The sequence below is a fragment of the Sinohyriopsis cumingii genome, unplaced genomic scaffold (genome assembly GCF_028554795.1).
Source record: "Sinohyriopsis cumingii isolate HCF-2022 unplaced genomic scaffold, ASM2855479v2 utg000229l, whole genome shotgun sequence".
Classification (NCBI taxonomy): Eukaryota; Metazoa; Mollusca; class Bivalvia; order Unionida; family Unionidae; genus Sinohyriopsis; species Sinohyriopsis cumingii.
Window position 1 is genome coordinate 9,646,661 of NW_028315879.1, and position 25,540 is coordinate 9,672,200.

General features: G+C 36.3%; 2 protein-coding genes across 4 annotated transcripts in view; both read right to left on the minus strand.

The window, feature by feature from the left end:
• The window catches only part of LOC149774541 (cyclic AMP-dependent transcription factor ATF-3-like), a 31,482-nt gene extending 10,396 nt beyond the window's left edge, over positions 1-21,086 (minus strand). For 2 of the 3 annotated variants that reach the window (XM_089945134.1, XM_089945132.1), the window contains exon 1: positions 17,203-17,318. The gene's annotated coding sequence lies outside the window, so the exon portion shown is untranslated. Of the gene's footprint in view, positions 1-17,202; positions 17,319-21,031 lie in introns of those variants that run through there. The other variant, XM_089945133.1, reaches the window with a different exon arrangement.
• Positions 9,567-10,064, minus strand: LOC149774542 (uncharacterized). Its single transcript, XM_089945301.1, has one exon. The coding sequence runs from the start codon at positions 10,062-10,064 to the stop codon at positions 9,567-9,569; it is 498 nt and encodes a 165-aa protein (XP_089801427.1).
• Positions 21,087-25,540: the final 4,454 nt, after the last annotated feature.

Genomic DNA, 25,540 nt, shown 5'->3' on the forward strand with positions numbered 1-25,540 from the left:
ATCGTTTTGTACAGGATTTTAGTCCATCTTCGGAAATAATTTCCAAATCCCAATTTTTCTAGAACGTTCTGTACGTAGTTATGTTCCAATTCATTAAAAGCCTTTTCTTGGCCGACAAAAACCATGGCACCCTTCTGACATGTTTCCTGCATAAAATATATCACTGCTTTTATGCTTAATATATTATCTTGAATATCCCTCCCTTTTGCCCCACATGCTTGGTTTATATTTATTATGTTATACATTCCCATCTTTACTCTATTTGCTAGGATTCTACATATAATCTTATAATATATGTCTAGGAGGAAGATGGGCCTCCAATTTTTGAAGTCTTCCCTATCTCGCTTTCCTTTGTAGATTAATGTGATGAAACCCTCCCTCATTGACGGCGACATTGTTTCATTATTTTAAAAATATATTACTGTACAATGATTCAAAGATCGGCGATAACTCACCTTGGAATGTTTGATAGAATTCCGCAGTGAGTACGCCTCTGTCTGGGGTTTCCCTTTCGCATGTTGTTTCTTTGTATTCTGTACTTCTTCTTTTGAACTCGGCACATTTGTCTCTATGTTTTGAACTCGGCACATTTGTCTCTATGTTTTGACGATATTCTCTCACATCTTATTCCATTTAAATATTCATTTATGATTTTTGTATCAATATTTTGAGTTTTATATAATCCAGTATAATATTCTCTAATTGATCCTTGATTTCCCTTTTCTCTGTTAACATTTTGTTGTTATTCCTTAATTGTTCTAGATGATTTTCCCCACCCATTCTCAGATCTGCTTGCCTATACAATCCTTCTGCTTTTTGATAGAACTTTGTAAACTTCCCTGCCCTTATTTCCTTTCCTTTATTTTCTTCTTCTAAAATTTTATTGAATCTTTCTCTTAGTTTGTTTTTATTTTCCTATGCATTTGTTTTCCCTAGTTGTTTTTTTTAATATTTCCTCCTTCTCCATTTTCTGCAGTTCTCTTCTTTTCTTGAAAACTTCTTGGCAATATTCTTAAATATATTTTTTAAACTATCCCATTTTCTAATAATGTCTCTGTTTCCTCGTTTGATGAATTCTCCAGTTTCTTTATTAATTGTCTCTTTAAATTCATTTTCCTCTAACATTATATTATTGATTTTTCATACCCCCTTTCCCCATTTAACCATATTTTTTAAACAAATTTCTATATTTATTAACTTATGATCCGATTTTTAATCTTCTGTTATTTCAGCACTTTATAGATATCCTCTCCATAATTGGTTTCATAAAATGTGTCTAGCCTACTGGCTTGTTTATCATTATATTCATCAATGTATTTAATTCTAATAATATTTTTCTTCTTATATATATCAACTTATGCCTTTATAAAAGATTTTCCATTTCTTGTTTAAAAATTATATCATGTGGTGTGAGTTCTAATGTTCTATCGTTATTTGCTCCAACCCAGTTAAAATCACCTCCCATTATTAAGTTTTCCATTGAGTTATTATTTAGGTATTTATGCATATTATCCATTAAAACTTGTTTTTTTTATATATTTATTTGCTGGAAAATAAACATTTATTATATGAAAATTTGATACTAATCTATGTGGCATTCTCCCTGCAAAAAATACCTTTTCATTTACAGTATCTCAATTTAAATACCTTATATTTCTGTTTATTGTTGCCACCCCGACCTCTCTCGTGTCATCCTCTTTGTAATTATTAAGAATTACTATAGCATTCAGTTTATCTTCTATCATTGCTACTAGTTCTTTTGAAAACTTATTACGAGTTTCGAGTACTAAAATGATATCATATTCAGTTTATTTAATTAATTTAAATATTTTATTCTATCAAGTCCATTTGTATTTATTGAAGCTAAACTGAAGTTTTTTCCTTCCATTATTTTCCACACCAGGTTCCCGCATCTCCTGATACTATTCCTTACTAATGTTTATAAGTGTATGATTATGACTATTAACAATTTAATGATTTTTTTGTTTGTAGGCCTACTGTCTATTTTGCCGGGGGCACCTCCCACGCAGCCCCACCATCATTTCTACTGTTAGAATTATTATTTAGTTCGTCTTTGTTATCTGTCTCTGTGTTCTCTGTCTTGCAGTTCCGTTTCTTCTATTTCCATGTCAATTTTAGTATTGTCTTCGTCCTCTTCCTCGCTTTCACTTCCTTTGTCCTTGTCTATTTGCACTTTCCGTGTCGCTTTCCGTGTCCTGTCCTTTTGTCTCATTTTGAGGTTTATCCGCCATCTTTTCTTACAACTGTTGTCATCCTTTCGCTTTGTGTGTTTTGTGAGTCTTTGTCCTCCGGCAGTGTATTATCACTGCCTGCTAGGAGCTGAATAGAGATTGTACCATTTTTTCTTTTATGAATTTTATTTTAGTCATCGGTGTTGGCGTTAATGGCTTTAGTGCAATGAGGTCCACCGGCCCTGTTTCTACTGAAGGGGGCTCACCCTACAGAGAGCTCTCCTCCTCTGTCAGCACATTAAATCTGTTTTTAAGCAGTATGTGCTCTTCCTTGCTAGGGGTTAGCAATCTACCCGTTTTGTTCGGGCTTAAATCTTTGTCCCACTCTTGACTTTTCTGAGAGTTATCATCCACCATTATGGCTGTAACGTCAATGTTGGAGAATCTTGTGTTGTACGTTATTTCTTATGGCTCTTTCTCTGCTTCCTCTGCATTAGTTGTCATTACAGAGCTTCCTGTTTCTTTAGGGTTTTCTAGCACTTCTCAGTTGAGTACATATTTATCCTGGGGTATACTATCTTTTCTTACTTATTCAATCAATTTCCTTATTTCTGTTTGTAATTCATCATTCTCCTCTAGGTTTAGGTTCATTTGAGCTATATGTAGTCTAGTAGAGTTGCAGTCTAGGGACGCATTAATGCATCGAACTTTGCTTAGAAGGCCAAAAAGTCTCATTTGCGTTTGACATCCGGATAGCGAATATTGAATTACAACTATATGGTGGCCAGTATTAATGGTGGAGGAAGAACAAGGGAAAGAACCACCTACCCACGAGAAGCTATTGGCAAACTTTCTCACATACCCACATTGGCCGACCCCGTGTCTCGAACCCATGCAGACAAAGGTGAGATGGCAGTGATCCGTAGCGGTGAGCGCTTTAGAACACTAAGCCACTCGGGGTCCCTCAATATATATATATATATATATATATATATATATATATATATATATATATATATATATATATATATATATATATATATATATATATATATATATATATATATATATATATATACATATACATATGTATGTATGAATGTATGCATGTATTAGTTAAACAACTAGCGGCACCGAGAAGGTACCACAATATAAAGCAAGTCTTACTAAATTATAGGGACAAAACAACTGCGGTGGGAGGTAAGTTATGATAAAGAAATACACAAATTGATTAGAAAAGACCTCAGCAGGTACACCACCATTAACGTGGAAGAAAGGAACAGACAGGTTAACTGGAAAGAAGTATGGAAGGCATGCGCAGGGATTAAATCCTAAAAAAAGCAGAATATGTTAATGAAATACTTGCACGATGTGTGGCATACAGGGTTAGGGACCATAAGACTCCACATGATTAGAAAACAAGAAAAAAAATACCCCCCTGTGTAATACTGCCGATTTCACGAAAAATCGCGTGTGATCTCTCAATGAAAAGCAAAAAAGGACCGAAAGGGATACTTTAAAAAACCGAATTCAACAGAAAAGGGAGATGTCATGAAAATAACCTGTTTTATTTGGATCGGATACCGGATAAAGTCACAAACATATAAAATTCTTGTAAACTTTCTGCCATGGGCGGGGTGGGGGATGGGGGAGCACCTCAAATGTTACCAGTTGGAAGCTTGCGAGGGGCACACATATAAAGAATTACAACCAGATACTCACTTCTAAGCGAGATATAATTTCTGTAAATCTGTTGAGCTGAATATGTTAGAAATATATATTTTCTTGATCTCAATGCTTTAAGACATTTTGTACCACATTCTTATTGTACAAAATTTATAAAGCTCAGTGAGATAGGTTTCTGACTGACGAGGCTATGACGGTCAATACTACTACTACTACTACTACTAATAATAATAATAATAATAATAATATTATTATTATTATTATTATTATTCATTATCATCATCATCATCATCATCAACACCATCATCATGTCTGATTGTTAAAGTGATTGCAAATACGACATTTATATTGACCATAAAAAAATATGACATTTTAATGAAAGCACAATCGTTTTCCTATACTGCATAGTTGTACTTTATTATCTATGTATTCGCATACAATATTAGTGAAACTTACATGAAATCAGGAAGATGTAAATTCTACAATGGGAAAATCCTACTGAAATTAAATATTACACTAATTTACTGACGCACACAAAATTCAAGTGCATCTACTGATATGGACGTACACAGAATTCGAATAAATGCAGGGTTGAATCATACTGAAGTTTAATATTGCAAGCATTATTTGATGTACACAGTGTTCCAGTACATGCATTTATATTAGTTTGCTATTACAGCGGGTTGTGTACAAGGTAAGTACACTTGTACCTTCTGACTACAACATATTATCAAACATTTCACTTTTTGAGACTTACATGATGCGCGGTACATACATCCAAAAGAATCGGAACATCTTGTGCCTTTTCTGTCAAGTCCAGAAAGAAATCTTATGTGTATTTCGCTATCTAATGTGTATTTCGCCACCATTAGCAATACTGTTAGGAACTACTTTGTTCACATGACGTGTGTGGCGGAGAAAGGAGACAATGTTAAAAATGGAATATTCGACTTTTTAATATGTGGTACACTCCGCCGAAAATGAATCAACAATTTCATAAATTTTATGTGTATTCCCACTACTGTTTCTGAGGTTCTTTTATCGACTTGACAGAAAAGGCCGAACAATGTCCCAATCGACACTCATTAGTGAGGGAGAGGCATGAAAGATATGTATCTTGTTTTCGTTACAGACAAAGGATCAAGAAACAGAAATAGAAAACAATTCAAGTGAATATCAGAAAAACGTTACATGAAAGATTTAAGACGAATTAATTAAGGATGTGTTAAATGAGCCCCATTGTATAAGCCCAACACTCGGCAGACCTTCATGCCACAAAGTGTGCAAAAGTTATGGATGATTACGATTAAAATATTGGAATAGCATCCTTATGATGTATAAACGATTCTAAGACGACTAAGATGAAGGATTGACAACAAAACTACAGATATAAGGATCGAATAATTAAGCGCTGAAACAAACATTGCCTGATTTCCAATGTATATCCATGTTTCACAGCTTTTTAAAGCACCATTATGTTTCACACTATCTAAATTTATTTATAAACATTTTCCTGATTACGTGTACAAATAATGATCACAACTCACGAAATGCATTGTAAAGGCTTTACAGGTAACGAATATATTATTGACCTTAGCTTTTGTAAAAAATTTGTTTTTGTAATATCTGCACCTATATGTGCTTTGGTTAGAAGTTTTGTTTACTTTTCTATTATGGGTATAGACCAATACGAATTAATTTATAATGCGTTCTTTACTTTCCTGTAGCGCTGGCCTCGTACACATTCTATTATTTCGTTTAGTTCAGACACTAAATAGTTGCCCTTTAACAATATGGCGTCTTAAAGTATATCTTGGAGAGCTGTGGTAGCTCCTTTGGTAAAGCATTTGACTCGTGATACAAAAGCCGCGTGTTCGATACCAGCCAGGATTTTAATAGCAAACGAACGCGCCTATCAGAATAGAGAGACTAATGAGTGTCAAGTTTGAGAGACCAGATTCCGAGTAATAGGTAAAATGAATGAGATTAAAAGGTTACGAGATTACAAGGATTTCAGATTTTAAAATATTTCAGTTGCTTTATCAACTATTATACGACGGAGGAGTAATAACAAATGGTAAACATCATACAACTTATATCCTGCAAATCAGCCGACTTATAAGTGTAGCCAATATATATGCATTTAGGGCGACTTGGCCAATTAACTGATGGTGGAATGACTATTATTTGATGTTTATCTTCCTTGACGTGACACATTTCGTTTTGCAACAAAGTGACCGGCAACATTGTTGGTGACAATAATTACAATCGAGGCATTACTCAAATAACTACCAGTTTCAGTATCGTCTAGGGAAGAAAGCGGCAACAAGTGATTCATACTATCTAGTAAATGATTTTAAAAAAAAACTTGTATTCTCATACAATTAAGCAACAATTATTCTTGGTTTTGTACATGCTTGTATTGAGTTTGAAAGATAGAAAATATGATAACAGCTGAACTTGTTGGATAACTTTAATAGAGATGTGAACGAGCCTTAAATTGGCCTAAAAGCAGAAAGAGCACGAAAGCCTCGCTGCAATTGTTGGAAGTTTTACCTGTCATTAGTTACGTGATGAGTTCGTTATGATGTCTAAGAACGTTAATTTATTGACAAATAACAATAATTTCATCAAAAATCTCTAAACTTTCTCGAAAATGTTCAGAACGTCTTCAAGTATATGCTGAAGTTTTGTAACTGTAATTGCAGCAATTTCCAGCTTTATATGCTCTTCTTATCAAGTTCATTTGTTGATGAATTCACAGGGGACATTTCTCCTTTACCTTGGTAGATCTTAACACTCATGGAGATCAAACCAAATACTTAAATTTTAATAGTTTAATGGGTTAAACAGTCAGTTAGGCAACACTGTAGTTCACCACGTACGCTTGCTTAGACTCAATCACTATCGTAGGATATAGTTTGAAATAGAATCATGCAGACAATGTTGTACATCTTTACTTTGAATTCGTACCCTACAATAATCAAGCAAGCAAGGAAACAAAGAAAAGAAGAATATTCTAACCCATATGACATTATGATTAAAAGCTGCAAATACCTATATTTCAACATCGCAAGCCAATGTTACCATATGCTAACCGTATTTACATCTAGGCGGATCGAGTAGATATTTTAGTGCTTTGTCCTAGCGACATCTATTTGATTTCATGAGTCGCCTCCCGTAGTATGTAATGCCATCTAACCAACACTGTGGAGGCAATTGACTTCAAAAGGATACTTTGAAAGTTTAACATAGAAAGCATGAATACGTACCAAAGAAGAAGGCATTACAGGTGTATTTGAGCGAAAGGTATTTGTACCAACACGGACCAGCAGTTAGCACAGCTCTCCCAGTCGCTGACGTTGATGTTGGTTATCTTCATTTCCTTCTTTTGGATATCTTTGTAACGCAGATGTGGTGGTACGGTCAGTCGTGCGCCTTCGGCTAGCTCCCCGTATAGCAGATCATTGGGAATGCGGCCTGGATTCATTCTCTTGACATGGCTGAACCAGAGAATGCGCTACTCGCTGAGAATGGAGAACAGCATGTTCATGTTGGTACGTTTCAGAACCTCTGTGGTGGATACCTTGCCCTGCCACTGGATGTGCAGCATGCGCGTATGGATCTCAGGTGGAAGATGTTGAGTTTCTTCTCATGTCTCGCATAGAAGGTACAGTATGGAAGTGTGCTGAGGACGCAGGCCTGGTTGACGCACAGTTTGGTTTTTTCAGCGAGGTTGAGGTTGTTCAAGAACCTTGGATGCAGTCTGACTATCACTACTGCTGCCTTGGCAATCCTGCTGTTCACCTCAGAATCAGTGGAGAGCGAGCAGGAGATGGTAGACCAGAGGTATGTGATTTTCTCAACAACTTCCAAGTTGTACCCGTCGATGGTGACGGATGGAGGGGAGTCTGAATCCTGCACCATGACGTTCGTTTTCTTCCAACTGATGGTCAGTCCAAACTTGTTACAAGCGTGGGAGAGGTGGCATACGAGCTGCCGAAGTCCATGTTCCACGTGTGATGTTAAGGCTGCATCGTCGGCGAAGAGCAAGTCACAAATGAGGACCTCTGTGACTTTAGTCCTAGCACGGAAACGAGCGAAGATGAATAGCTTGCCGTTAGCCCTGGTATGGATGTAGACCCCTCGCTGAAGTCTTTCAGTACGTACTGGGGAAGAAGAAGAAGATGGCAAAGAGCTTATCAGCAATGATGCAGCTTTGCTTAACTCCTCTGATGACTGGGAAGTCCTCCGATGTTGCGCCATTGAAGCACACTGTGCTGTGCATATTCTCATAGAACGACGTGACGACAGCCAGCAATTGGTGGGTGGGTGTGTGTCAGCCGATCTTCTTCAGCAGCCTGAAGAGGCCGCTCAGACTGACCAGGTCAAACGCCTTCATCAGGCACATGAAGGCGATGTAAAGGGGCATCTGCTGATCTCGACACTTCCCCTGCAACTGGTGTAGTGAGAAGTTCATGTCTCCAGTTGACCGGCCGGCTCGAAAGCTACACTCTGACTCGGGTAGACGTGGATTATAAGGGTCTGCAAGCGTGCCAAGGCGACACGGGCGAAGCCTTTCCGACGATGCTGAAGAGAGAGATTCCATGGTAGTTCTTGAAGTCACTACGGTCTCTTTTGTTCTTGTACAAATTGACGATGTTGGCGTCACGTATGTTCATGGGAATGTGTCCGTGTTTTCAGCAGAAGCAGAGGAGTACGGGCAGGAGCTGGAACAGTGCTGATTTCCCGACTTCAGGCAGAATGCCGTCGCTTCCAGGAGTCTTCCCACAGGCGAGGCATTTGATGGCTTTTCCAAGCTCTTCCAGGGTTGGTGGTATGTCTTGTTCCTCCATGACTAGCATGTCTTGGATGGCGTCCAGGGCGGTGTCAGTGACAACGTTTTGGGCTGCATACAGCTAGCAATAGTGCTCAATCCATCGCTTCAACTGTCTTACTTTTTGATGACTTCGCTGGTTTTGGACTCGAGGAAGGCGGTCTTGAAGGTGGGGGTGAGGTCGCCTTCTTGATACCCTCGTACATGCATCATGCATCCCCACTTTCGTCAGTTGTTTGTATACTGGTGCAGAAGTTCAGTCAGTAAGTGTTAACTCAGCGGCGGCCGGTCTGCTGGGCGTTGTTCCTGACAGTCCTGAGGGCGTGTAGTGTACTAGGGTTAGGTGTAGCCTTGTATGCCAGGAGGGCTTTCCTCTTCGCCTCAGTTATGGACTTCATCTTCTCCTAGTTGGCCTCATATCAATCGGCATTTGTGCGCTCCAACTTCCCGTAGGCAGTGATGGATAAATGGTACACCGCGTCACTGAGGTGGGAACACTTGGAGTCGATGGTGTCATCAGGTATCGCTTTGGTGAGAGCTTTCTAAAGTTTGCTGATGAACTGCTGTGTTTTCTCTGGGTCGCTTGTAAATCAGGTGTCGATACGTAGGCGACCCTTCTTCTTTGCGTGGTGCAGCTTCTTGGATATTGTTCGAATCTTGCTGGACACATGGGAATGGTCGACACTGTAGTAGCTAAGGATGAGGAGGACACTGGCCAGTTCCGCATGCTTGGTGATGACGAAGTCTAGCTGTTGTCAGTGGCTGGAACGTGGGTGTCTCCATGAAACCTGGTGGGCCTTCTTGCATTTGAAGAATATGTTGGTCACATAGGCTGTGGGAGGAGCACATTTTCAGCAGTCGCTGAACATTGTCGTTGATCTTGCCCCTTCCGCGGGAACCGATAAAGGGGACCAGGCCTCGTTGTCAGCTCCCACTCTAGCATTGAAATTTCCTATTAGGTAGAGGCCTTCAGTGATGGGGATACTGGATATTGCCTGATCCAGAGCTTCATGGAACGTGTCTTTCTTCTCGTGGGTGAAGCAGAGGTATGGGGAGTAAACGCTCAAGATGTTGGCTGGGCCTGAGGATGTTGACAACCGGAGGGCAAAGATTCTTTCAGTACCTGATGACGGAGGTTCAATGAAACCGACACCGTGCCTAGGTTCATCCGAGGGATTCCCTTGACAAAAGAAGGTGTAGTTAGCTTTCTTGATGGTGCCGCTGTCGGCCAGTCGGGTATCCTGGAGGCAGGCAATGTTGAAGTTCATTCGGGGGAGTTCTCTGTCTATGACGGCAGTCTTCCGTGCGTCGTCCATCTGCTGAAGGTCAGCGGAGAATCCAGTAGACATGGTCCTGATATCCAAGCTTGCGAAACAAAGAGATGAAGTCTTCTTATTTCTTCTTTTGAGTCGTACTTTGTGTGAACTTTGTATCCCACTTGTCGAGATGGTTCTCTAAGGTTCACGCACCTAATGAAACAGGTAGGCCATGGCGGGCAGCACCTTACTGACTGCGGGCTGCCCAGCTTGAGGCGGACGGTTGCTGTCGAGTGAGATATGGTGATCTCTCCCACCGTCGGAAGCGATCTCTGGACCCAGGCTCTACACCAATCGAGCTTTGACTTAGAACCGGTAAACTGCTACTTCATGTGTTGTGCCGACGCCTTACGACGACGCTGGAGTGTCCTCTCCAGTGGAGCTACAAAGGCTGAGTAGGGTGGTATGGAGAATCAGATGTTGCCCAATCAGCAGATCCCCCCTCTCCGCACAGCTAGTGGACCAAAGGGAGCGACGAATGTAGATACAGTTTGGATATTCCGGAATGACGTTGAAGTCGATGTCAGACCGCCTTCGGGACTCCGTCTCCGGATTTTCTCTCGGGGTTTGCTCCTTTAACCTTTCCCGTGAGTGGGTATAGCCGCAAGGCAGCGTAGGTTTAGAATCGCAGTTTTCCTTCTCCTAGATGAGCTACCATCCAAGGTTTACAAGTCTCATCTACCCGATGAGACTGGTTTTAAAGCGCCAATGGCCCGCCTTTATCCCTTCTCCTGTTAGTGGAAACATAATCCTAATCGGTTGGATTTTGAAGCTAAGCCACTCGCGAAGGCCGGAACTGGATTTTAGTTGACAGAGACACAAGCGTATGGGAAATTTCTGGATGAGTGGAGCGCTTGTCTCCCACTCCCACCCCGGCAATGTCAGCCGTGGACAATGATCATGCAGGTAAGGTGTTCAAATCTGGACAACTTAATTTTGATTCGATGCGATGGCTTACCGCCTAATCCAATGAAACTCACAGATCCGAAGAACACAAATATCAGCTTGATCCACCAAGGTGTATATAGGGTTAACATACTGGAACATGTTGGAGCCTTGGCTATCGAAGCTGACTACATTTCTTGCCAGTGCAAATCTCGTTGTTTTGGTCTTTGGGTATGGGTAAGAGTAAAGAAAGGATGGATCAGATAAAAATGAATCGATTTCTCTTTGATGGGGGTGGGTGTTCTTCGTTTTATTTATCTACATAAGAATCTTTTAAAGTCTGTTCCTTTGAACTTAATATATTATGATTTGTTTCTCAAACATAATGATTTGTAACCAGTCATTGACAAAAACGATAAGGCGTAAATAAATAAACTTTAAAATCTTCAGCTGTCCATTCTAATCCTATTTTGAAAGTTCATTATAAACTATGCATATCATATTCATTAATTGCTGAATATTGTAAAAGTTAATTCATTTCTCTCACACCCTTTTGTCAGCAACATGTTTCAATTTTGTATAAGAAAAAATTTTGTAATTCTTTTAACCCTGCCAGCAGCCATTTCCAGGAGATATATATTATGATTTTAAAATACAGCCAATGAGGATAAACGTTAAAACATCATATGCAAACAAGAAGAGATCAAAATTATATGATGATTTTAAATAGTTTGTACCAGTGAAGGGTACAAATCAAGCCGAATGCAGTTCAAAAACAAACATAATGTACAGAGTTATACTGTTTGGAATACAGTCTTTGCAGACATAACTGGAGCGTGTAGAAATCATCTATTGTCAAAGGAAAGGAACGTAAGATCCTATTGTCACTGGTCTTGAAGCTTTCGTTATTTTATGTGCATTGCACGGAAATAGTAGGAATAGCCCTCAATTAATACAAAATGAATGGATAGTTATGTACTTGCAAGTAATGGCAAAAATCAGCTGATAGAGGAAGTAAAAGCAGTAATATTTACCCATACTGTATATCTTGAAATAAAGGGTATCTTTACCTGGAGATTGCACACTATCTCACAATATAGTAGCTAATGAGAGAGAGAGAGAGAAATAAGTGTTTACAAGATGTTGCCACTATTAAGACTGTAGCTCGTTAAGACTCCCATTTTAAAGTTTAAAACTGACGTTGAAATTTCTCTCCATGAAATATTTTAAAAAACGAAGTTACGTGGAAATCTTTTATAAAAGTGAACCCCAGTGAGGACCATTCTTACGATCTTTCCCTCTATCATTCGACAGAATTTCTAATTATATGGATTCTTCTACCCATTCGTTATTTTTTACTAAAGTGTAAAAATTGACTTTGTTACAACTCTGTACGTATTTTTTTATCGTTCCAATATCTTCAAGAGTCGCGTTGTTACAGTCATATATATATATGAAAGCTACTAAATTGTTTTACTGTTTATTAGAGCCTAAACACGTAGCAATATATATATATATATATATATATATATATATATATATATATATATATATATATATATATATATATATATATATATATATATATATATATATATGAAAGCTAATAAATTGAGAATAAGAATAAGATGAGAATAAGAATAAGATATCAGCTTCTAATATTGTTTGATATTTTAAAATGTTGAATGTCAGTTGTTGAGTCAACAGGGCGTATAAACAAATGAATACAGATATAAAGAAACAAACAAATGAAAGAAAATAAGTAAAACACAAACAATAGGAAAGGAATTCGGCCAGTTCAAATGTTAGTGTATTTTTCTACTCGAAATCAGTTAGGTCGTGATATCTCATAACTTAAAGAAAGAAACTATTTTTATCAAAGTGTTCAGCTCTTGAAACAGGATTTGAATAGCTTGTGTGTGTGTGTGTGTGTGTGTGTGATTTCGATTTTTAACGTAGCTTTAACAAGTGTTCAGTCATATTGCTATGTTGTCTGCAATGTGGCATGTAGCATGATGTCCCACCTAGTCACATTATCCTGACAATAACTCTTAATGCTGAAGTCGTAGCAAGGCAGCTGTTAGTACCATGTTTATAAGTCTTTAGTATGATTCGGACTTGGATCGAACCCACGACCTCCCGCATCGGAGGCGGACGCTTTTACCACTAGGCCACCGGAGCTTGTAAAATGTATAATATTAAATGTAGTAACACTCTATCCCATTCTTTAAACTGGATGACTAATATGTATGTATGTATGTATGTATGTATGTATGTATGTATGTATGTATGTATGTTCAAATACTATTAATGACGATATAAGCTACAAATTACGACGACATCGATTATGATGTAGAAGACTAAGAATTCTTTATGAAAGTGTTCACGTTTTCCGTTGATTTTCAGTAGTACCTACTACTACAGTGTTTTACTACTTGAGAGTTGTGTTTCATTCAATCACTGACACATTTTGTCTAAATTAAGTATTCTAAATTTTATGTTAAACATTGGTTGACGTAATTATAAGTATATCATTTAAATTTTATTTTACATCGACAACTTAAACTAAATAAAGGACTAGTACCCTACCGAATATTTTAACATGAGCTAAATAGAGTTCTAGTACCCGACTGACTATTTTAACTCGAACTAAATAGAGTTCTTTCACCCGACTGACTATGTTAACTACATTGAGTACTACTACCCGACTGAATACTTCAGTTACACAGATTAACAGTATCTAATTGACTGGTTCACCGGTCCAAAGTATTAGTGCCCTATTACTAATCAACACAGAGTACTACAGCCATAATGACTGGTTCATCTGCACAGGGATAGTTTTCATTAGGAATATATTATAGTAGTAAAAGCTACTAGCTATTTAACAACACAAAACTGATGATATGGTACGTGTTGCGTTTGTTATCATAAGGAAGCAAATCAGGTTTAGTTTTATATGATTCGGATGGTCAGAGGTCAATTCATTCGGCAACGTCTGCTTCACCTTTGACAATATTGTTTCGTCTTTCGTCTTGTCAAAAGAACTCTGCATTATGTTTTATTTTTTATGATGGTAACCAAAACAGTATTTATAAAAGATTCTTGTAGATTAGGGTCATAAGGGTCATTATTTTCGTTTCACTTTAGAACTTTAAGTATTCTTATATAGATCTAAAATTAATGATTATCGAAAATCAGGTTTCATAACTATCAAAATTTATCCATTAGACACCCTGATTAACAAAATCGTTGAAAAATATGATGCCTTTCTGAAAGCTTGTTTTGTAATACACACGTTTTCCATATAAAGTTATATCAGGAATAAACCATATTTTAACAATCATCTGTTTAATTTATGTATTAGTGACAGTAACAAAGGATGAAGTTTAGTTTTCAGATAAAACTTTTATCACTGTAATTTTTCCAAACTGAGTGAAACAACTTTTGTTCCATTTAATTAGCAGGTTGTTAATTTCCCTTATATGTTACAACTATTTAAGAGTTTAGATTTTGTTTCTAAATTGATTTAAAACTTTGTACTTAAGACAGCAAAGTTGGTATAACTCCAATTAAGTTTATACGTCTTGTAAACTATTTCTTGCTGCTACATTTTGTTCAATTGAAATTACCTTTGTTGCTTTCGATATGTATTCTAAAACCAGAAAAGTTAAGAATAGTAATTACAAAGATGCAAAGAAGACGCCAGATAATTCTATAAACAATCAAGGGCAAGTATAGACTCATCTGCATCCTGTGAAAGAACATACGTTCATGGCTCATGTATATTCCCTTAATAAGTTGACTTTTTCTTATCACATTGGCTATGCTTTCTGAATGCTGATAAAATCAACGAAGAAGGTTTTTGTCGTTCGTTTTTATTGATCATAATTCATCAGAATCTTTTACATGTTCCCCAACATCACTACCTGATCATATGTACAGGGTATTACCTTATACTTATTTTCCTTCCTAAAGTTTATTAATGTTCCGTTATTTAGATACCACACAAAACATACTCACATTCACAATTAGACACGTACACTCATAACGTTTGTAGAAAAAGAACTAATCATTTGCAAGCCTGAAGGTGATTTGCATTGCCTATTTGTTTGTTTGAAGTGAAAGGAACAAAAAACTAAGAAATCAAACCAAACGCGGACAAAACGGTCCACTTGTTCTTAAACTCATTACTTCTGTTATTCACTTTGGCAACATATTTTTCCAAACTATTCCATGATAAAACACGATTTTCATAATAGGTGAGATTTGGAATGTTTGATGCACTATCTGATCTGTATATCTATTTGTTTGCAAGAAAAAATTATAAAGTTGATAATATCATCAATGTTTTTATTTCCGATAATGACATATTGTCGTCTAATTTTAAATCAGGGTCGTACCTTTAGATCCATTCCAAAAATAATTACCAAAATTGTCCAGTAATTGAATAGTCATAGAATAAGTGCTTAACGTGTTCTGTTACCTTCTTCCAGAAAGTGCATTAATCATTATCACTTAAATTAATCTTTATCAAAAAAAGGTTTGTGGCAATATGTCTAAGCCGAAATCTAAAGTTAAAGCTAATCAGATTTGTGTCTTTTGCACAAAGTTGCTATGAAGAAAGTTAATCTTCTTGTCTCGTTCCTCGTTCAATACCAATTTTTGAGTCTTGAATATTAAACATACCACACAACGTGATGTTGCGACAAAAATATAAGCTGTACTGTTTTATTACTGGTTTGTCAATTAAAAAAAAATGAATAATGCATATTTTTAAGAAAGGTTATACATTTGATTCAAATACATTTTCAAAATCAAGCAAAAGATGCACGACTATTGTGCTTTCTGGTGTATGACGATAAAACATCAGAATATTGTATGCTACATTTTGGAGTGATATGTGTCTCCAATTTGAAATACACAATTTTAGGTTTGCTGCACTGTCCATTTGCATTATAGTTATCCATGCAATGTTTGTCTAAATGTAAATCATCTCTTGCACTAATGTCTCTCATTTTAGGAGTATGCATCTCTAATTAGAAAAATTAATATGCGTATAACAACCTAAATGGGCAGTTCATCTAATTAAAATCTTTTTGCCTTGCAATACGCTTACAGTCATGCTAAAATGTGACCACTGTCTTTCGCTGTGGCTTCAATACTCAATCTGCGCACTGATTGCACATTTTGCTTTTTGTACCGATCCCACATTTAGAGCAAGCGAATGTTCCTCTGCCCTTCGTTTTTAAAAAAAAAATGTTTTATTACAAATCTTTACCATACAGATCATACCACGCGAGTCCCCCTCCTAAATAATGGCCACCAATCGTTATTGCCCTTTCGCACCATGTATATATTGTAAAGAATACTTTTCTTTAGTTGACAAAAAATATTTTGTCGATAGCAGTAAAGCTTTTTAAATGTTCCTTAATAGTTTGTACGCACCAGCTCTCTATGTTGTTGGGGTGAAGATGGGTATACGTGTGTCACCTGAAACAATCTGCCCATTGTACATCTGTACATGTATAAATGTATGCATGGATGCATGCAGATCTTGCAAATGATGTAAACAATGCATGAGGAAGATATATTGAAATTCTTTACAGACAGAAACCTAACATGGCGTCGAACATTCTCGCAAGTATGACCAGAAAGTTGACCGAGATAAAATATTCGGTCGCTGGATAGTCTTCTTGCACGCAAATGTCACTCAACAATGGGACCCTTTATCTATTTCACTTCAAAACGTAAACAATAACACCGCAAATTATGTCAAGATAGCACAAGCGGTAAAGCCATATGAATCAACTTATAACAATTGAGTTCCCATTTCTTATACGAAACATTCCCTAACTGTTAGTAGAGGATCGTCGGTGGATGAAAAGTGTGATGTTTAAACCAGACACTGGTATTAGCTTCGGTAATTTTCAGTCCGATTTGACAGCCTTGGTTATTATTTAATGGCGTTATTATACTGAGATACGTGGAACCAAATCTTTGCATGGCTCATTGCCAAAAAGCAGACCTATGATTATTACTTAGTAAAGTAGAATCTTTTTTTTATCCCAGTAGAATCTTTTTTGATCCCAATTGACAAGACACATTTTATGTAAAACACGATGCAACAAAATGCCAATTTTACCAGTAAACGAATATGTTATTGCAGGTTATTTAGACAACAAGAATATACAACTTGATGCATATGACAAATACGAAGAAAATAAGATGCATGTGTGTATATGTATGTATGTATGTATGTATGTATGTATGTATGTATGTAACTTACCTTTAAACGCCTCTGCATGTATGTGTGTGTTTTCTTGATCTACATTTTCCCTTATCACATAAATTCGACTTTGTCAAAGCCTTTGTCCACGCGTGAGGTGTTCAGGACCTTTGTTCTATATATGTACATTTAGCAAATCTGCCTATAAGTGGGGAAACAAGGAAGGTAAGTCCTCAACGGCGTGTTTCGATACAGTTAAATAATGACATTTAGATAAATAATTAGATGGCCATACAATCCATTTTGTCCACATGTACGTATGTCGATAAATGGATTCATAAATCCACACAAGAACATTGTTTGTTTAGATGATGTCGATGTTAATAATAATAATAATAATAATAATAATGATAACTATTATTATTATTATTATTATTATTGACATAAATACTTAAATAAATTATATATATATATATATATATATATATATATATATATATATATATATATATATATATATATATATATATTTAAGTCCTCATTCATTCCCACCATGTGCACCCCTCAACCTCAAGAGTAAGAGAGTTACGTACTCATATACCACTGAACAATATCAATACATGAAGCAATTTGATATACATATTTAGTCCATAGAAAAACGAAAAAAATGTCAGGACAATTTATCCAACCATTATGCAGTCGGAAGGTTCCTAGATCTGGAAGACAGCATTTGACATATCTGATCATCGTGATAAATGTTGACTTGCTATGTTTGATTTAAACAAAGCTATAGAGTGCACAAATTGAAACATTAAGGTCGGGCTGTTTATAGTATGTCAGCCTGTATGTTACTCTGTCTGGATGCATGCGAGTCTGTAAATTAAGTCTGCCTGTCTTTATGAATGTTTTACATGAATGCATCTATGTGTGTTTATTCTCCCTCTTAGTTGCTTCCTTGTTTAATCAATTAGTTACAGAATTTTGCAAAACTCTTGAAAATATACAAAAAAAGGAGCCAGACGTTACCGCTGTCATGATCGTTATTTAAGTGGTCACTATATTAGTCATTGTCAAGAACACCAACAACAAAAACGACTATCACAACTAATTTTCCTGCTATTACAACTACTATTGCTACTCTAAATACTCCTACGAATGATACTATTACTGTTACTATTAATACTTTTGCTACTACTGCTACTGCTACTGTAACTACTGCAGTTACTGTTGCTGCTGCTACTACTACTGCAACTATTACTACTGCTGCTAGTTGTACTACTAATGCAACTAACCCTACTGCAACTACTACTGACACTGCTGCTGCTACTATTACTGCAACTAATGTTACTGCAACTACTACGAATACTGACGCTGCTGCTACTACTACTGCAACTAATGCTACTGCAACTACTACTGTTACTGCTGCTACTGCTTCTACTACTACCGCTGATACTACCACTACTACTGCTGCTACAAATACTGCTACCATTGTTAATGCTACTTTTGCTACCACTGCTAATGCTACTGTTGCTACCGCTACCGCTACCACAGCTATACTACTACTGCAACTCCTGCTACCACTACTAATATTACTGATAACACTACTACTAACACTACTACTGCTGCACTGCTAATACTACAACTGTTACTGTTGCTACTACTGCTGAAACCACTGCTACTACTATTACTGCTACTCCCACTACAAATACTAATACTACTACCACTGTTGATACTACTACTACTGCTACTCATTCTACAAATACTACTATAACTGCTACCACTGATAATACTACTACTACTGCTAGTGTTACTACTACTACTATTGCTGCTACTGCTGCTGCTACTACTACTACTAGTGCTGCTATAATAATAACTCAAGAATAATAATAATCTTTAATAGTTGTTTTATATACCTTTACGTTAAATTTTAAATTCAACTAGTCCTAAGTGTTCTCTCGATTTGAAATTATCAGGCACATTTTTGTGGCGCCAACTCATCAATCATCACGCCGCCTCATTCTCCGTTTCTAAAAGATGAATTTCACTCTCTAAAATGTTTGTTTCTTAAAATCATACTTTACAAGCAGGAAAAAATTCTTTGATTAAAAGTATTTTACCATACAAAGATTGGCTTGTTTCTTCAGTTATGCATCTTGAAATTATATTATTCTTATTTCCAGAGGGAAAACAAGGTACGTTATTAATTGAATCTATAAAACATCATCCCGATTATATAGCCAGAGACATAAGGCATTAAAAGTCTTTTTCTTTATTAAAAAACTCTCTCCAATAAAACATCGCTGAATTTCAAATCCCTTTTTCGGGCATTTGTTCTGTACCATGTTTAAGCAAACAGATACATGATTTTGTGCACAGGACTACCCCCCCACACACACACACACAAAGCAACAAACCCCCCAAAATAACCCCAAAAAATAAATAAAATAAAAAATAAAATTAAATCTCGATTACATTTTGGTCCAAAGAATGTCACAAGAAAATGTTCAAAGTCACCAAAGCACCAGAGCGATTACCAATATTTAAAAACAACGTTTATGCACTAACGATTCGAAAACAGTCAAATTTATTTTACAGGACATTTTGCAATTTAAGTTATAACAGGGACGAGTTTTGCATCTGAGTAAATAAAAGTTACCGCTGCGTTGTGTCTGGGGGAGCTCATATAAATGCACGAAGCTGCTTAGTTTCTTATTCGGTACTCAACATAATCATATCAATCATGGAAAAACAAACGATTGTCCAGTTGGCACTGCTGACATGTAGGAGTTCATATGACATCATACAACAATTGCGAGAAGCATCGTATCTGACCTGAAGGGTAGATAGGTCACGTTTTAATACAATTAATATTGCAAATATATTTTAACAGCACAGAAAAGAGTCCGTCAACATAAGGAGCATCCACGAAATTGAGGGCTGAAATTATTGAGCGCACGAGTTGAAAGTCATAAGAAAGGGACGAAAGATAAGATACCCATTATTAAGCATTTACAAATTGGGGCCTAACCGACTTCTGTTAAGGAATGACAAAGTTTCCGTATGGGCAAGTCTGTGGAGTCTAGCATAGATAATTCCTTTGTTTAACTCTTCCATTTACTCTGTATATTGAAAATGACAACATTTATATTGCTGTCACCTGTGAATTTGTAACTCAGATGGATACAATCCTATGATATATCCACCTTTGATGAAGAGTAATTCATGATGCACATGCAACTGTTCGCCGTGGTTTTGGTTATTCGTAACGGTGTGTGTTGGATTTTATTATAACAATTCCTTTAAACCGCTCCAGTGGTCTAAGTGGTCAGATCATCCACCTCTAGTGCATGAGGCTGCTGGTTCGAATATCGACTGAGTCAAACCAAAGACATTCGTTTTCGATTGCAGGAGATTAACTGAATATGTTTGACACACTCACACACACACACACACACATATATATATATATATATATATATATATATATATATATATATATATATATATATATATATATATATATATATAACTGCAAGATCTCATGAAATCATGTATAGATATTATTGGATAGTAATTAAATTGATGATAAAGATACACACTGATTCGAGCTGGAAGAATGCACATAAAGAAGTAAAAAGACGAACTTGGCGTACAATATTTTACGAACATAGATTCATTTGGAAAAGTGTCACAGTCAATTTGATAACAAACAAACAGATCGATCTACCCAACAGCAATATGAGCAGCATTCTTCTCATTAATATTTGTCTTCTTCTTTTTCTCTTCATTATTATTATTATTATTATTATTATTATTATTATTATTATTATTATTTTAAATTATTATTATTATTATTATTATTATTATTATTATTATTGTTATCACGTACCTTGCGTCTTCAGGCACATGCTGCGAAGAAGAGATTCTTTGCTGTGTCATTTATTGCCTGTTAGTTTCGGCTACAGTTAATTTTTAATGAAACTATCCAATGGAATTAAAAATAAAGAGCTTAGTATAGTTTCATTATCAAATGCATCCACTGAATGCTACTTCTTGAAAGGCGGCAGGCAGATATTTTCCGAAAAGTTCATGCCCTATACTTTGAAATTCTATGACTAAAATAGACCACTCAATCTTAAACAAATGTTTACGAGCAGCAGACCAGCTGTGGAGCAAGTCTATTTTGAAAATAAAGCTTCCAACGAAAACAAAAAGAAAATACAATGTCAATAATGTCAAACCGAAGCCTCGAACCGACCGAGATTTTTTCTAATTGGGTTGACCCATTTTGCTACTTTATTTTTGTCGCTCGTGTTTTCAAATTTGTATGCGTGTTCTTTTACCCACCAGGACACTCATTGTTGGTCGTCACCCTCCCTGCTGTCGTTTCTTAACCAAAAATGTTATCAAGACCTACACGATATCGCGAACGAGGATCATGTAAATGTATCGTGATAAATCCTTGTGGGGTAGCTTGCGCACGTGAAAAGAAGTTTCTGAAATTAGTCATATCCATATCCCCTGAACATCAATTCTGATGAATATTTCGCAGAGTATGTGTATCGACTCCCTTAAACACAACTAAAATATTGCAGTTATCTCTAATCAATTTAGGTATTTGTACAAGTATTGCGCTATGTAACATATTTAACATCGGTACTTTTGTGTCTGCCTCGAGAAAATATCCGAGCTGGATTTGATTCTTTGTCCAGCATCACATCATCGTATACTACGAGGTTATTAATCAATCCATCGAGGTCATCGACAGATTGGGTTTCATCATTATCGGTGATAAAATCAATAATATAATTACCATCCTGGTCCAACAATTTTGCATTTTCATTAAAATCTGTAAGCATATCGTAGCATTGCTGATGATCTACGGATAATGTCACTAAAAATAATTTATCCCACTTGAGCAATCTCGTTATCAGATTAAAAATCAGTTGCGTCTCACCAGACCTAGATGGACCAATGATAATTGCTCTGACAGAATTAGCGCTGGATGATAATTTACGTGTCGCTGAGAAATCAATGACATCCATGTTGTACAAATATAATAAATGTTATGAATTTATATTATGTTCGGTACAGAGCATCCTCCCCTACAAGTGGATTAACAACAATAATAACAAAACATAAAAGTGTGCGCTTACAGGTAAGTGTGTAAAATGTGGCAAAAATTACAAATTTATCTCCCTTGACAAATCAAGGAAAACAGGTGGAGATATCGCTACCTCATTAGGATAATTACCAGGAGCTCCATGGGCTAAGTATCCAGGAGAAAAACATCTTCCTGGATATAATTATTGTGGTCATGGAACCCGACTTGATATCCGACTTGACAAGCGAGATCAACGATAACCTGGAGAGTATCCAATTAATTGCCATTGATCAAGCATGTCACGTTGATGATGTTGCGTATAAAAATAAGGATTTGCAACAACGACATATTGCAGATGTGTAGTTGATTCACTCGTTAAATTCCATTAAACATAAATCTCTCAGAGAAAAACTAGCTAGCTTCCTGGCAAAATTTGCAATGAAAGGTAAACTAATATTAGGGGCCGGTAATTAATCAACCGATTATTATTATTATTATTATTATTATTATTATTGTTATTATTATTATTATTGACTCGATTTATTATTATCCAAAAGTATGGAGGGGTAGAGCAGCGATTAGTAAACTTGCTGATACAGAAAATGTTACACGTTATGTTGCTGCAATAATGTTAGCACGACAGGCAATATGGCAAATTTATTTACCACCCCCTAAATAAATTCAGTACGCACATTCGGATATCAGCGCTCGCAACGAAACTCATCAAACATATATTCTATTTTTACTACACGATACTATTAAGACAAGTAGACGTCAATCACGCACATACAAATACGCGTTAACTGTCGTTGACGTTGCAAGTTGATAAAATCAAGCAGAACCACTATCAACTAAAACAGCAATTGAAGTTGCATCTACTTTTAAACGAATTTATCCACCGTTGCGATGGCCACAGTTGCTACAGGTTGATCCTGGCAAGGAATTAATAGCAGCAGTATCATCTCTGATAAAAAAAAAACATAACGTCAAAATCAGACGAGTACATACCGCAATTCATCGCGATTAGGCAATTGCTGAACGATTTAATCGAACACTTTCTTAGCGGTTATTGGGATATTAGTATGCGCAGAAAATATCCCTGAAAAAAATTAATAAAGATATGAGATCTCATGAGTAGGCTGCAAGATTAACAAGTGCGATAGCTGAGTTAAGTAATGAAATTACTCGTGCAATTTATATGAAACCCATTAATGCGATCACAAAAAAATCATATACCAATACAACGACATGACTCCTTCTCAAAACAACCAGTACCGTGACTGTGAGGTATTTATATGAAAATGGTGAACTTGAAGGGGGTATAAAAGAGCAATTGGACATATTTGGAGTGAGATGACACATAAAATTTCCAGCGTGGCAAGATCTACGGGTAGACCTGCAATCTACAGATTAGATTAAACTGCTTTTACGCATGGATTTGTACGTAAACAATTACAAATAACTCCTGAAGACAAACAATTACCACCGCGTTCACTTTTGTGAAATAGCGCCTTGAGGTCGATTACAATCAAGACAGCTAAGTATCACATTTTCATGTGAGTGACCAGGATTATTATTAATTCTATCCACGGTAAACTGTCTTGGATTTTTATTTGAATACTGCCACAACTTTACTTTGTCACAGCTCACACGATTATCATTGTGTCGTTGTTTAAATGTCATGATACATTCAGCGTCGAAATCAAAGTTGCGCTTATATTTTTTGTCAAACCGTTTTAACTATTTTTCTTTTTACATCATCTTTGGTTTCCTGAGTTTGATTATTATTTTCTGTGAAGTTTATGATAACCCTCCGCAGCTGAGATATTCTTCTGACTCGAGACACGTCGAGATAAACTAAGTTTGACCATTCGATGCGATCATCAACAATCCAAATATTCGTATGCGAAATAGTTAATCCTTCTTACGAATGAATCGTTACAGTATATATTAGTGTCCATGGAGTTTTGTCCATTGTTAACGCGCTCTCAAAAACGCTGACAGGAACGAGAACAATATCATTTCATACAAGATTTTGTTTACTACCACAACCTGGAAGTTCAACGTCTATATTTTGCCATGAAGGGTACGGGTAGATTAGAAATGTTTTCTTAATGTAATATTAATACTTTTTGTTGAAGTTTATCACGAAATACATTTCTAATCGTAACTATAAAGTCACCCGGTCCCAATTAATTACAAAAATGGTCCATAGGAGTTTCTGAAATTATCTCACGCATTATTTTACACTACAAATTATTTGGTTGTAGTCTGATTGATTTCTTAATCTCTCTTAATTCTGGATCAAACGTTCTATGATCATCAGTAATCTCCTTATAATAATCCACAAACGTTTTCAGCCATTCAAGTGGAGACAATCCATCAAAAGCTGGCGGTTGGTCATGATCACCAGACATTATCACAGCAGTATTTGTTGTCAACAACCAATCATGATATATTTTAATGTCTCGAGCAACACTGTACATATTTCATCCCATATAATAATCTTTGGAATATATTTTTCACAATTAGTTCAGGAGTCTATGTATCTCCCTTCCATCGGAAGAAGTTATGATAAATATGAGATCCAACGCCTCGTTGGTTCATTTCTCTAGCGAGTCTATGCGTAGGGGTTAATACAATTATATCAAGTCCACGAAATAATTTGATTATATGTTTTGTTTTACCAGAACATCCTGGTCCATTAAGATAAACAGTCTTATGTCTGGTCACAGGACCACATACAGATTGTATTGATGATAATTCTGATATTTGATTATATTTGTATTTTTATTATATTTGTAAAAAATATCCTTCATTTCACCGTCGGCAGATTCATAAAAGGGTCAAACTTGTCACGAATAATCCAAGTATCGTTTACTTCCGCGGTATTTACCGCTACTATAAAGTTTACTCTAAAAAGTAGCTTTGATTGTCGAGATAATTAATAATCCTCATTCATTGCAGCATCGTTAACACCTTCGGTGTCGAGCATGATTCTGAATGCTGACCACACATGAGATGCACCATCGCTGCCAAATTCTTTCTTGGCATCATGAATACTTTTAATCAGTGTTTTCGTCGGGTCAACCGTAGGTCACCTCGACAAGTCAGGGGTTCTTCTGTCAAGATCGAATCTAGCCTTAGAAGATTCGATTGTAGAAAATCTCTCAAACTCTTCCCTATTATAATTAAGACAAATATATATTTAAATTGAAGTTAATGCACACACACACACAGACACACACACACATACATATATATATATAATGATTCAAACCAAAAATTACTGTA